Source organism: Malaya genurostris, chromosome 1, assembly GCF_030247185.1.
Source record: "Malaya genurostris strain Urasoe2022 chromosome 1, Malgen_1.1, whole genome shotgun sequence".
NCBI classification, from domain to species: domain Eukaryota; kingdom Metazoa; phylum Arthropoda; class Insecta; order Diptera; family Culicidae; genus Malaya; species Malaya genurostris.
Window position 1 is genome coordinate 114,379,193 of NC_080570.1, and position 14,684 is coordinate 114,393,876.

Genomic DNA, 14,684 nt, shown 5'->3' on the forward strand with positions numbered 1-14,684 from the left:
ACGCATCCAGTTTCTCTCTAATATAGGTCTCTCATTCAGCTATGTCAAGCAAAGTATTCATAGCAGATATTTTTTGTTGCTTCGTTCGTTTGAGGATTCACAATACAAGCCCTGATCACAAGGGCAGAATTGTTATATTATCTACGATGTTGAACGCTATTCGGAGGATTTTTCTCGAACACGAAGCAACCGAACATCCTGCAGCAGAACTGCTCACAGCATGTATTGAATCAATACTGAATCAACTTTGTGAACAGTGTTCTATTTACGTGATTTCGTTTGCAGCTATGATGGGCTGGGCATGTCATAAGGATGTCGGACGACAGCCCAGTGAAAATGGTTCTTGAATCTAATCCGACTGGTACAAGAAGAAGAGGAGCGCAGCGAGCAAAACAAATCCGGTTTATAAAAAAATGTATTATCTCACTGGATCGATCAAGTGGAGGGTGATCTCAGAAGCATCCGTGCCTTGAGTGGCTGGCGACGAGCAGCCATGGACCGAGTTATGTGGAGACGTATGCTTGATACATCAAAGGACACCCCAGGTCTATAGCTGTTAGGTAAGGTAAGTACGTTTGCAGCTTTTTGCCAAATGGGAAGTCAAAACGGTTAAAAAATATCAACAAACAGAATTTATTTCAATTATTTCATTTTGGATTTGCATATTTCAGCGAAAAAATATTGCTATACTATTGCTTAATTTTGACTCTCTGAAGAGAAGAATTGTAGAATTTTAATTTTTTTTTCGGCATTGAACTTTGTTCGGTACACTTTCTGTAGCGCGAAACCCAGCAAAAGAGAACACTAATTGTTGTTGTTTTACCGGACCTAACGCATCATAACGGAGATTTTCTATGAGCTCACAGTTACGGTTTGAAACAATGATTGGTTATCGGAGGAGTGAAATTTTATCGCCGTATCATGATTTCAATTCTAATTGTTATCAAAATAAAAAATGTTCCGTTTCCGACATCGTTTCAGCACTGAGAAAAATGAACTTTGATCGATAATACAAACACTGAGATTGCGACAAAATCACACCATCCTCGAGCGATGCCAGCTGGTTGCTGTCAATGTTTTCAATTAACTTTTAATAATAAACAGTGCTCTTTTCACCACCTCTTTCGCTCGGGGATTTCTCGTTTCATCCACTTGTCGAAAAATGATGAATTGAATGGGACCCCAAGGATCCTCAGATGCTTGTTATGTTTAATCGACCCACGAGAAACTACTTTACAACGTGTCTTAAGTTCAGGAAGATTAATTGGAATCAATTTCGAAGCGTAAATGACAGCATCCCGAAAGGGGACCGCAGATTGGGGTCGTCTTCAATCTTGTTCGCCACCAAAGTCGTCTTGAACTGTTTGGCGAAGGTTACAATTACCGTTTTATCCGCCGAAAAGAATTTGCCATTGCCGGTGGCTCTCCCGTCTGCTACGAAGGTGGTGACTAAGGATTATTATATGTGACTATTTTTTGAGAGGAACTTTATAGTATTTGAATATTTAAACTAATAAAATGAAAAGTAATAAAGAGTCAATGCAAAATATTGAATAAATTTCATAAAAATCTGAATGTCAACAAAAAGTTCACGGTTGACAGTCATGAAATAAAAACAATATTGTATCTCCTCGTGATTCAATACAATTTATTATCAACCAAAGTGTAGAGTTCTCCCGGTATCCATACGATATAGTTGACAAAAGTTCAAAATTTGCATATCAATCAGTGATCGGAAAAATTTCAAACCGCTTCCGCAGTGTCGCCCACACATTTTATTGTTGAGTGATTGCATTACTGTGAGCTGCCATTTGTTGACCCTACTCAGAGTCTGTTTCGAGTAAGATTCGGATGCCGACTTGTTTTATTTAATTTCGATCAAAGATTAATTACCTTGGCACCCCTTTCACAGTTGCTATCAAGCCGAAATCGCTTATCAAATCAGTTTTCCTAATTTCCAAAGCTGAAACAACAATTTTTTTTCATATATCCCACTGTTTTACTGACGGAACGTATTTTGTTTCGGCTGGACATCCCGCAGTGCCGAACGGAATGACGCGGGTCTACCTCCTTACGCAAAATTAATGCACCCTGTGTGGGACGAAACTCAATTTATATATCGATAACAATGGTTGGAGGTCGCGCGAGCCCCTAGCGACAAGTGCTAGCATCGGATTCGTGCATAAAATCTATAAACAAATGAGCCTCGGTTGTTTGGCAGGTGAAAAACATCAACTAATTATTTGAAAAACATCAACTAATTATTTGATTACAGGATGTAGTAGCACATCACCGTCCTTCGGATTCTTCTGTGACATGCAAATCGATTAGGCGCGCTACTTAAATATGAAATTACATTGCTTTGTAGATAATACGAAGTGAGAATTTCAAAAATATAATAAATTAGCTATCCAAAATGTTTCTGGAAAACAAATTCCAATTTCTAAACTATGCTGACTGATGTCTGATGAAGTCTGATTGAAATGTTTCAAATATCGAAATTTTAGCAAAAACTTCTCATACACTAACACAATAAAATTAGGTTTAACGCAACTATTTCACACGTGCTACTATTTAGTTATGTTGATCCTCCTATGCCCAAGGTAACATTGATACACAATTTAAATCTCATAACAAATCCGATCTCATGGAACCACTTTCGGTTGGTTATGATTTACTGAAATGTCACTTCCCGAATTTGGCAAAAATAATAATCCTAGAGTCAGAACTTCCATTTCGTTTGCCTCGAGCAAGTAGATAGCCATGACTAAGCCACCAAAGGGCAATGTCACCAGCTGGCAAAGTGTCGTGATGTGACTCAGGTTACACCACGAGCTCACACCTTCGTCGTCTCCGGGTTACGAAGCTCTCGAGAAGCGTGGCAAATCACACAAGTGAATGCATAATAATTCGAACTTGAAACCAAATAAAAATGAGTTTCAATTTGTTTGGGTCGAAGCGGGTTTAATCCTGAAGACACGCATTACACGCTTCAATCATCAGCACATGATCGTGTAAAACAGTTAGTCCACGAATAAGGGATATTGGGGTTCGCAATACGTTCTAGTTTTCTTTGTCATTATTATTATTTTTACGTTTCGTCTTTGACTCATCAGTGCAGAGCAGTTCAAATTGAACTGCTTAGTGCTGAACTCGGCAGTTCAATTTGAACCACTAAGCAGACGTTAAGTTTTTGATACTTACAGAACATTTTTTGTTTTGCAACGGAGTGCAATGTCTTTTCTGACGTGCCGAACGAAAACGTGTTTTCGACTATTTCTGGCCGATGCAGGTTAGGTCATTTAGGGGTTAGCCAAATTTTGTGGTAGGGCACATAACCGTTTTTATTATTATATTATTTGTCTTTATTGTTCTGATTACAGTTTAGACAGAATAATAGTTACTGGATTGAAATCGACTTTGCAACCAAGTGCCATATGCCATGTAATGTACAGATCCGATTTTCCGCTCGGGAGTGACGGGCAAAATGTGCAAAGCAGTGTAAAAAGTTCACAGGAAATACTCATTCTCAACTCGCTGAATGAATTTTCATAAGCTTAAAATAAATAAAAATGTTTTTATTTTCATTTTCCCATTGCCCTATCATTATGAAATTTCATAGGGATCCAGCTTCCGGAATGACGGTGTAAAAGTGCTCTTGATCTTCCCAAAACTGATTATCGTAATCTTATATTCTAATAAATGGTCTCATAGTGCCACAGCCTGTTATCGATTTTTGTCCGGATCAAACTTCCGTTTCTGGAGAAACGAGATAAAATGTGCTTAAAAATAGAAAAAGTGCACTCGATTTTCTCGGAAACAGCTGAAACAATTTTTGCATACACATTAAGATTTAAACGTAATGTCTCATAGTCCCGTAGCCTGCTATCGATTATTATCCTCATTCGACTTCCGATTACAAAAATAAATTAAAACTATACGCAATCGTATTTCTCGAACATCGCTGAAACCATTTTGAACAAAATGTTTGGTCAGTTACATAGCCTGCTATGAAATTTTATCCCGATCCGACTTCCAGTTCCGAAAATAAAAGTAGTAGAGTGTTACAAAAATTAGACCCCCATTCAAGGTGACGTTTCAAAGACCGTACAAACTGTGAGAAACTCTGGTTTCCGGTGCCGGAGGTACCGGAAATAATTTTCAATTGGTAGCTACGAATTATTACAGGAAATATTTGTCCAAAAATCTGAAAATAAACCTGCATTAATTTCTCATATTATGAAAAGGTCATCATTACAATACTAGGGGGACTAATAAAGGGTTTTTGGTGGTAATTTGAATAAAAATTGGCAGTATTTTTACAATGGTTTTCAGTGTAGCACAGTAAGTCTAGAATCATATATAATGAAGTTTTATATGGTGTCATATTTTCAAACTTCATTTATATGGTATCACAATAATGAAATTAAATAAATTTGATCAATATCTAACGAGCAACAGAGATTGGAAAAATGTTAAGCGAATACAACTATCTATGCGAAAAAGCTATCACAGAGACGGGACTCGAACTCGTAACTAGCTCCTATCTGGGAAAATCGGTTAACCAATTAAACCACCCTGCACGTGAAACAGATGTCGAAGCAGTCTAATTGAACAGAAGAACCGAGCAAGTTCAGGTGTGTTCGGGCGCGACGCTGTTCAATTATAGTTATATCCCGTATCTGCTGTGATTTTGTCGCGGTTTTTATTACATAGTTGTATTCGTATGTCATTTTGCAAAACTAGCCCAAGGCGGATCGTCTCAACAAGACTAAAACAAACCGATGAAATTAAATGTTTCTACAAATAATAAGCATGAAATTGCAATTAAAATAATCCTAACAATAAAAATCATAGACAAATGCAATACATATTGTTTCTGAAAATAATGGAGTTCAATGTTTGTTTCAATGTTTCTTCAACTCAACTGAAAAACAGTAATAATTATTTTAAGAAATATTTCTTCAGGTTTTCAATTCACAGGCAGAGCTTCATTGTAAATTTATTCTCGGCATATATAAATATTGAAACAAACTTTGTATTCTGTTCTGAACCGAATTGAATTAAAAAAATGTAAAATGATCCCTTGAAGTAAGATCAGATTATTTTGTAGTAGACAATTGTATATGTCGATCAAAATTACATTTCATCACTGGAAAATAACATAACTTATGAGCAATTCCAGAAGTAACGACTTACTTCGATTCGAATGGAACTTTTCGCACGTCTGTAGTATGGCAGACCATTTGTTTGGCACGGATGGTAAGACCAATTCGATTCGATATGAAACAAATTTTAAAAAGGGTGATTACACTGTTGTATTTTGTATAATGTGACTCCAATTGAAAATATCCAAGAAAAAAATTAAATATTATTTTCGTCAGTGCAGAGTAGTTCAAAGTAAACTACTTAATGTAAAAGTCAGCAGTTCAGTTTGAACCGCTAAGCAGACGTAAAGTTAACACTATTTGCGAAATCCTTTTTTATATTGCGCCAAAACGCATTGTCCAATTAGACGTCCAGACGGAAAACGCACAGGTGACTCTACTCTACTTTTGATAGTTTTTAGGTGGTGGCAGAAAAAACCAGTTTTGTACTGATAGCGCACACTACCGATTTGAATATTTCTTTTTGTTTCGTCTTAGACACGTCAGTGCAGATAGTCAAATACTTTATTAAGAGTTAGACAAAAAAAAATTAAAACTTAGTTGTGAGAAGATTAAAACTAGATGAAGGACTAGGCATATCTCCGTCTACTGTTTCATTTTCAACTTCGGGTCAAAACAGTATCATTGGCCTTCACAGGCATTGAGCGCTAGTCAAGGTTTTGGTGCAAATAATAATATTATATTTTATATTAAAGAATGTCGATTTTGGACCGTGAAAAATCTTATTTTTGCTATTATTTAATATAAATATTGGAAGTAATAGAATGTTGCTCTAAGTATTCATAAGTAAAGATAGGCGAATGATGGTTATGAAAATTTGAAGGAGGTATTTTTTGAGGGAAGATGAAGTGTGTGAAGAGCTACTCGAAAACCACCAAATAAAAAAAATTGAACATTTATTGGATAAACACAGTTTGTTAATTGACAATTTTTGCTACTAAACAATACTTGAAGATAAATCAACCCAAAATTCTATCACCCTCAATAACACATTGAGCACCGAATGGTTTAATGGTATGATAATAAACACAATCCCCGTTTGTTTCTTGATGATTTATTAAATTTTAATTAGGCTATCCAGTGACGTTCAGATAAGCTTAAGAGCGCGAAGATGAATTTCAAATGAGCGATTATCTATTCATCGAGTATCACCATGCCATAAATAATAATGTTAAATTAATTATGAAATTAAGTATTTTTTATGTATTCTTTGGCACACGTTTTCGATTAAGATATTGTTTTACCAAACGAAACAACTATCTCGTGCCATCATAACATATGACGAAATTTTTGTATGTGAAAACTTTTAATCTTCATGAAGAGTTTAGAATTATAGTTTTCCAAAATATTCAGATTCAAAGAGCATCTCCAAGGAAACTCAAGACGGGAGTTTGCCTTTCTCTTACTCAGGCGACAGTTTTGATGTATTTTCAACTGGATGAGTGTAACAGATACATCATGAATAAAATTCAGTTTGCTTTCATACCTCGTCAAAGGCAGTCTACAAAGTAGTGTTTAAAATGGGCTCATTTTCGACCTTCGATATTAGAAATCGAAGCCTTGCTTTAGGAGTAAATGAACCGAGTGCCGGATTAAAAAAGGAAAAAAACACTCGTACCCGATCCAAATCTGAGAATATTTTTTCTTCCAAACAGGAGCCCGACCCGAATTTAATCCGAACCCGTTAATTAATAACAATCTTTACCCGTACCCAATCCGAACGCGAAGAAAAATTTATTTTGTATCCAAACCTTACCCAAGCTTGTCAGGTTCTTCTATTAGGTCGGATGTCGGGTTCGAATATCCAAACCCGACCAAATTTTTGAACTCGCACCTGTTCAAAATGAAAAAATCGCCAAACCGTTAAACATTTTTTTTCTAAAACCCAACCTGACCGGATACAAATACCCTAGATCCGACCATTTTAAGCGCAAAGCTATAAAATTTTGCTAAAGACAAAATCAATAAGCATTATTTGGATTGTAAAAAACAGCAAGTATCAGTAAATATGGAAAGCTCTTGGATCCGGCCAAATTTTCTAGTATCGATTCAAGCTTTTCAAGACTACAGGTTTCAAGGCTACCTGTATCACTAACAGTCTTTAAAAAGACTAATAATTAGGCAAAAAATTTTAAGTCTTGTGGCTTTTTTTTCAAAGAGTAACATTCCGAGCTAATAAGTAATTTTAAAGAGTAATAAATTGATCTATCTCTTTAAGACCAGTTTTTAAAGGATTATTCTTCGAGTAAATCGGCCTAACCAATTCGGGAACTGTTTGACTTTGTTGATTACACTAATTAATGCACAAACAATCTTTTTTGTTTTCTTTAAAAATTCCAAGAAAATAATTTTGAGGAATATCACAGTATTATAAATGCAAAGTTAAACTCAAGATGGAATACTGTATGATTTTTCATGTAACATTCAAATAGGACCCCTCGATGAAATCGGTTCACTGTCAGTTGTAGTTCAATTATTATTTGAAACAAAACTACAAGCGTTGAATCGCTACATGCGTCGTAGCTATGACAACGTTTGTTTATGTAGAATTATGTACGATTCAGACGGTCCGTCTCCTTCCGTCACAGTCAACCTCCGTCACCGTCACCGTCAACATTAATTACATGCATTCTTATGGAGCCATTCACACGTAATGTCACCGTCACGGAAAAGGTAAAGAAAAGGTAACTAATTTTGATATCGTTCCGGTGACGGTGACGGAAGAAGGCGGACCGTCCGAATCGTACATTAATCTTAATTTGCAATATGAAAGAAATCGCGGTATTTAGCAGCATATCGAGTTAATCAAAGCAATAATCAATTAAAATTATTACTAATAATCTATTTTATTTGTTTACTTCTTTCCAAGTTTGCATTGTTGCTATGGAATTTTACTGGCATTCTCCAATGTTTATCGACGTTTATTAACCTAGGGTCAATAAAATTGCATTATTACTAATTTCGCTGGTTCACGGTTACCGATCCAAGATATTTTTATAAAGCGTATGGAGAATTGTAATCTTGAGTTTATCTTTGATTAAAAGATATGAAACAGTAGGCGTGCGCGTCGGACGGGAAAAACTTTCGCTCCCGTCAAAATTTCTCGAAAATAATTTTTTTCTCATTTTAATGAAAAATGTAATAAATGAAATCTTTGTGGTTACGACTTTATTTTAAGATGAAGTGAGTTTTAGTGTATTTCTCGTGTGGAAACATATGATTCGAATTACGAAACCTATTTTATATTCATGTTGACTGACTCATGATGTCTGTTGATCATTACCTATACCCTGGGTCAGTGATGTCCGAGCTCAGCACAAGAGCTGCTCTATACCTGCAGTGTGCGCCTATTAAACTCGTGTGCTGTGTTTTTCAAACCAGACTTATGAGCGTGCACTATTTATGTAGTCCACCTACTGACAAGAGACAATACAAGAGCGGATATTGTGTGCTTAAAAATTATAATATATTATTAAATGAAAAAAAAATACGGACACTCAACTCAGCTCGTGAGCTAGCACATGAGTCAGCTCACGAGCTAGTTCCCCATTCCAGCTCATGAGCCAGCAGATAAGCCAGCATCACGAGCTGGTTCTTCGAAGCATACGACTCTCGATCTAGTAGCAACACGGCACACGAGCGTGTGCTTCAGAATTCGTGTGCGTGTTTTTGAAAAGGTACAGTACACGGAGTGTATGAGAGCTGGCTCGTGTGCTGGGCCATCACTACCCTGGGTGTCAAATTAGTGATTACATGGAACTAGTGGTAATGGAGATTGCACTCCAGATTTGATGGGAATGGTGTAGCCGGTGAGATTGTTCCCATTTTCTTTCAATTTTTGTTCACACTGAAACCCAACTTTTGGGGCCTGGAGTCAACTGTGTTATTATGTTAAATACTTGTTATTAATTTTTCCATAGAATTCTTTCCTATATTTCTACCAAAATAAATCGTGATCATTTTCGTTGTTCACTAACATCAATCCTTTCCAGTGACAATTTAGTGATGCAGATAATTCCTAAGTCACTAGTAGTAACAAGTGTTAAACTAGCATTCCTTCCCTTCCCATATTGACCTGCGTGGGCGTGGTCATCTACGTTATTGATCACTCCATGCTCTAAGTCAGTTTAGGTTGCACGATGAGTATGATCTACTACTTCCAGGTATCATGCATTTGGTTCAATAAGTAATTTCAACTACCATGCTGTTGGGATGTTCGGTTTGAGTGGTAATGATAACAATATCTCCTAAGCAACTCTGTGCAATCCGTCCAGACCATCAACACAACTCGACGCAATGGAAAATAATACAGTCATAATACTCAAGTTAGAGCAAGCAGGTGATGATAACGAGAGGAAACATGAGACGTGACGAGGGTCATGTTAATAAGCTGAACATTTCTAGAAAAGACAAATTCAGAGTTCTTTCAAAACAGCTAAGAGTTCTTTTCAATAATCATACGCCGAAAAAATATTATCTATCCCTTTCAATTTATCAAATAGATTTCAACAACATATTAGTTAAATTTGGTTGATTCTCTCTGTTGTTATTGCCAAAACTATTCGCGATGTTACATTTAAATGAGTTACCTTAAATTTGCATGTTTTGATGATTTGAATTTTAAATATTCGATCGTGGTTTCTTGTAACTCATGAAAAAGACAAATCTCAGCAGTTTTGGTAACTACTTTAACGAAACAACTGATTAATAGCATTCCAATAGTGTATGCAAATAAATTTTGAATTCTGGTCCACTCCAGCTAGTCGCTCATAGATACAAAAGAACTAGGTTCTATCCTCAGTTAGATTGATAGCTTCATTTACGTTGATAGAGTCCCTAAAGAGAGAGTGCAAAACTCTACTGAATCGAACAACACTTTTGCTTTGGGACGATTTTCGACTAAAATTGAAGACCGATAATCTCGAGTCGAATATTTACATAACAACGAATGTGGATATCCAAACAACAAAAATAATCTCTATTTTGGATTAAATTCGAAATAGAATCATCAATCATCGACTTACATTTGGAAACATTCTGTTCGGACTCCGCAGACGCCTTGTAAGGGACCTTAGTGTGTTGTGATCGTTTTTCATTTTGCGCGCATTACATCTCAGTTTCTGATAAGAACTTCTAAGTCTTGAAAATATGTGTTAGCATTTGATTGTAATATGAACTGCTCTTCACTAGTCTAACTTAGCGATATAAACGTATAGACTTAAACTCAGAAAACAGTAGCTGAGAGTAGCTGATAAACAGTAGACCGTGACCAGTTTGAATATCAAAACGGCGAAGATATGTTCCCGAAGAGACTCAAATCCTCATTTCCGTTAGGCAGATTGATGGCCATCATTTGCATTGCCGTTTCCCGTGTTGGCCAACTTTCGCAAGCAGTTGAAGGTAAGTCATCGACCTGTGGGCTGTTAATCCTTCTTTCGAAGCGCGCCTTTAATTGGTCACGTTTTTTATTCTGTTTTGTATTTTTCGAAACTCGCGATTCTGGTCTCGGCAACTGGCGAATTAAAGTGCCATCAAATTGCGTCCAGCACACGGACATCACCGGAACGTTCGATCGGTACTATGAATTGGATCAGATCGGCAACCAGCGCTCGACGGAGGTTCTGGTTGATTTCTATATGTTCATTGAGGTGCAGAACTTTCAGGAAGAAATTGCCATACTCTTTTCCAGTCAGGATAGGTCGAACGAATATCCGGATTTCGCACGCACCTATGAGATACGGGTGACCAATGTTTATACGGTTATTTATCGCGAGACACTGAAGATGCAAGCCTACCATGCACCGAAAACCGTGCGTGCCGATGATTGCTCGAGAAAAGAAGCAGAAAATCGCTGTGGATGTGGCGAATCACCTCCATCCTGCATTGAACCCAAATTGTTTCCGGAAGATCGATTCAAGATTCATTTCAAAATTCTACGCGAAGGTAACATCACTATCACGATTGATGATAACGTGAAAAAGCCCCTGCTAAACGTTTATGACGATCGCGGTACGTTAGATGTGCGGTACATCAGTTTCGCGTCGCGTTACAATGCCTACCCGATAACATTCCACTTCGGGTGCGTTCCGGCGATGCCGAGTACGGAAGGACCAGCAGCGGAAGCCTTGTATGAAAGACCATTAGCGGAAGCCTTGCATGAATGTCCCGTGTGCCCCAAGCAGAAGTGTGAAGTTATTGTAAAAGCTTGCACGGATAGCAGCAAGGATGCGGCCGAAGACGATCCGGAAAAGCAGAAGTACTACTTCTATTTTAACATGTACTTGAGCAAGAATCGCAAGGGCTTGGATGCTACGCAGACTAATCTATTGAACCAAATACCGACTTGATGGAAGGTTTTGAATAGATTTGGAAGAAATCTCAAATGATCCAATAAATGTTTCGGTTTGATCTGTTATTATGTATTATTGTAAAATAAATGATTCTCATCACTGGTGCCCAGTTCGACTCCTCTAGTAGAAGGTAAAAGTTTAGATACGAGAAGCTTTCTGCTTACTTAAATGACTCTTGTCACGTCTCACTTTCCGCATTTTATCTTCACATCCTTGCTCTTCCTGGAGTACTATGGCTCTACAATTTCCATTCCTGTAATAGTTAAAAAACGAAAAATAAAAAATCACTGACTGACCAGAAGTCTTAAATAAATAAAAAAGTAAAAAGGCAATTGTATGATTTGACGTAATGGCCTTCGGCGAAATGAAACTCTAATCATAAAAATAATATTTTTAATTGTTATGAATCAGTTCCGAGTTCTTCTGGCAAGAGACAATTATTTTAACAGGATAAAGCCTTTTCTGTTTCGATAAATGGTTGTTCTATTTGTCGTCCGGTAGTGCAAATGTCGTTCCATCGCATCACCGTCAACGCGGAAATCTCGATTTGTTCTTCCAATTAAAATACAAAACACAAGAGAAAACTAGGACCTAAAAGTGAAGGTCTTAGGTTACAGGTGAAACTTGGACTTTTAACGCTTAAGAACGGCGATTCTTTATACAACCTGAAGCTGCAAGTAGCATGGTGTAAGCAATTTTCATGTCGTTTGTCTCTTCTCGCCACTGATCAGCGCGCAACTGAACGGCATGCCGACGATGTTGGTCGTTTTGTGAACATTGTTTTCTGCTGTTCGACTCGAGAAAATATGTAACAATTGCTTCATTAAAATTCCACCAGCACACCTCTTCGCCCAAAGGATGACAAACTCACATATGCACTGGACACTGCACAGATATGCTGTGGAATCATTTGCCAACTAGTGTCGGACCCGTGGACAGCTGGAACGTGAAAAATGTCTAGATTCGTAAAAGAAAAACCTGTTGGTAAGCTCTTTTTTCGCTTCGGGCGACATTAAATTGATTCAGCAATGATATAGACGAATGAATCAATTTTCTCCAGACAAGATTTCATTTTGCTGTTGAGCAATGAATGAAATCAAAGCGATTGACGGAGGAGCTCATAGTTCTCAACTACTTCTGTCATACTTTAGTAGAGTAATACTGAACTTATATGTCATTGATTGAAGGAAATATCTGCAACATTATACAACAACTATGTTTTTGCAGAAAAATCGTTTCCAGTTGTTTCCATTTTAAAAACAACTTTAGTGGAAAACAGAATTTTTAATTGACAAAATCTTCGGGAATTATTTCACTAAAAGAGAGACGGAATTCAATATTTCAAATTCTTCTGAGGAATTCAATAATAAATTTCACGAAATAATAATAAACAAATTAAAATAATTCTAAGTAGTAATAAGTTTCAAATTTTTTGGCTAAAAAGGTCTTTTTGTGGGAAGTTATTTCAATATGAAGAGAAATGCTGACGAAAGACATCGTATTGTGGTGGAAGCGTATTATGAGCATACTCTTGCTGAGCTAACGTGTCGGAAGTGGTTTGCATTGTCTGGAAGTGGCAATTTTGATGTGGAAAACGAAGAACGATCCGGAGCGCCACCAAAGTTAGAAGATGAAGAATTGGAGGAATTGTTCGATCAGAAGTAGGAATCTTTCGATTTTATTCAAACAGCCATTTTTCTACGCTTAAAAGCAATGGGAATTATCTGACAGGTAGGCAATTGGATGCCATATGAATTGAAGCCATTAATGGCGTACAACTGCTTCAACGGTTTTAAAGAAAAGGCTTTGTCGTGAATACGACTTACTTTACTATGAGGTGCCTCTGAGAGAGTGGTAAGTTTTAGATCGCGAAAATCTCTTGTTGTATCTGAGGTATCAACATATTTTTTGCTACATGTCATCAGTTTATGATAACATCTTTATCATAATCACACATAATCCAAAATTATATTTTCCCTAATGTATGGTATCAAAGAGTATCAAAGGAGAAATCTCATAACGTCTTTCTCCTACCTTGATAGTTATAAAAGGTGAACACTTAATAATTTCGGTCAATCTAGCCTGCGCATTTGACTGAGCAGGAAATTAAGCATGTGCACCATTTCGGTTGGTCCAGGTCCAGAGCTCAGTTCCAGTATCAAGAATTCAGTTCAGTATTGAATCAATTGCGGACGTTCGCAGAGTTTCGCTTCAAACAAGACCTGTTGCGTCATCGTGCTGCTGGTCGTGTGCATTGGATCAAAATACAACGAAAAGTGGACAAATATGGGGAATATTAAAAGCCCTTCTAAAAGCTCCAAATAATATCTAAAGAACTATAAAGATCACTTTCAAATCTGCATATGACTGCTTCTCGTTCTAGAAATATCGTAGAAAATTCCACAATTTGTTCCATCAGAATACCAAAAATGAATTCTGTACAAGATTTTGATAGTTTTTTTCTCAGAAATATGCAAATCCGTAATGAAATAATCGACATAAAATTGTATATGTTGCTATTTTTGTGAAAAAGCTACTAACGAAATCACATGTAAGGGAAGCAAAATTGTTCAATATGAAATCAATCGGTACTGTAAGCAGTTCTGCTGCGGGACGTTCCTAGAGTATGTTTGGCTTGAAACCAAAGTGATCGCGTCATCCTGCTGCTGGTCGTTAGCATTGGAGAAGAATACAACGAAAAGTGGTCAACGATAGTGAACATTATGCCAAAATATCCAAAACGGCCTCTGAAGGCTCCAAATGTTATCTAAAGGACTAATAAATTACTTATTTGTTGAAATATGCAAATTGAGAGCGAATATAATCAGTTTAGTGAAGGTTTACAGTCTGATAGATTCTAATTGGAAAGTTTTCTCTTATTTTTCTCGGCTCGTTTTAATTGGATTTGGTGTATATTGGTTTGAATGCATTTTGTGACTTCAGAGTGTGCAAGTAGTGTCAGATATTTTTCTTCGCTGGAAGATTAAAATCGGTTGTGAACGCTATACCTACTACAACCATATTAATATCGCATCCATGGACAACAGGTCAACCTGAGGGTAGATGACGAAAGTCAACGGCATCCATTGGAATTCGAATTCAACTCGTCACTCTCCACCACCAACGACACAACGCATAAAAGGTTTTTTTCCAGAACCACCATCAT

The 14,684-nt window shown here is 36.9% G+C and overlaps 2 protein-coding genes across 8 annotated transcripts in view; both read left to right on the top strand.

The window, feature by feature from the left end:
* Positions 1 to 14,684, top strand: part of LOC131425438 (uncharacterized) — a 140,912-nt gene that overhangs the window by 64,120 nt on the left and 62,108 nt on the right. The window lies entirely within an intron of this gene.
* LOC131425440 (uncharacterized) lies at positions 5,427 to 11,582 on the top strand. 3 transcript variants are annotated; one of them, XM_058587366.1, is made up of 3 exons: positions 5,427 to 5,538; positions 10,385 to 10,568; positions 10,695 to 11,582. In XM_058587366.1, the coding sequence occupies exons 2-3, from the start codon at positions 10,466 to 10,468 to the stop codon at positions 11,513 to 11,515; spliced, it is 924 nt and encodes a 307-aa protein (XP_058443349.1). In that variant the 5' UTR covers positions 5,427 to 5,538; positions 10,385 to 10,465; the 3' UTR covers positions 11,516 to 11,582. The 3 variants fall into 3 exon arrangements, with proteins under 3 accessions (XP_058443349.1, XP_058443351.1, XP_058443350.1); XM_058587368.1 differs by having other exon boundaries at positions 10,503 to 10,568; XM_058587367.1 differs by lacking the exon at positions 5,427 to 5,538 and having other exon boundaries at positions 9,834 to 10,568.

What these genes read in the sequence shown, in the direction of transcription:
- LOC131425440 (XM_058587366.1), top strand. Translation starts at nt 10,466, where the DNA reads ATGTTCCCGAAGAGACTCAAATCCTCATTTCCGTTAGGCAGATTGATG. An exon ending in ACTTTCGCAAGCAGTTGAAG is followed by an intron (nt 10,569 to 10,694) that starts GTAAGTCATCGA and finishes GGCGAATTAAAG; the next exon opens with TGCCATCAAATTGCGTCCAG.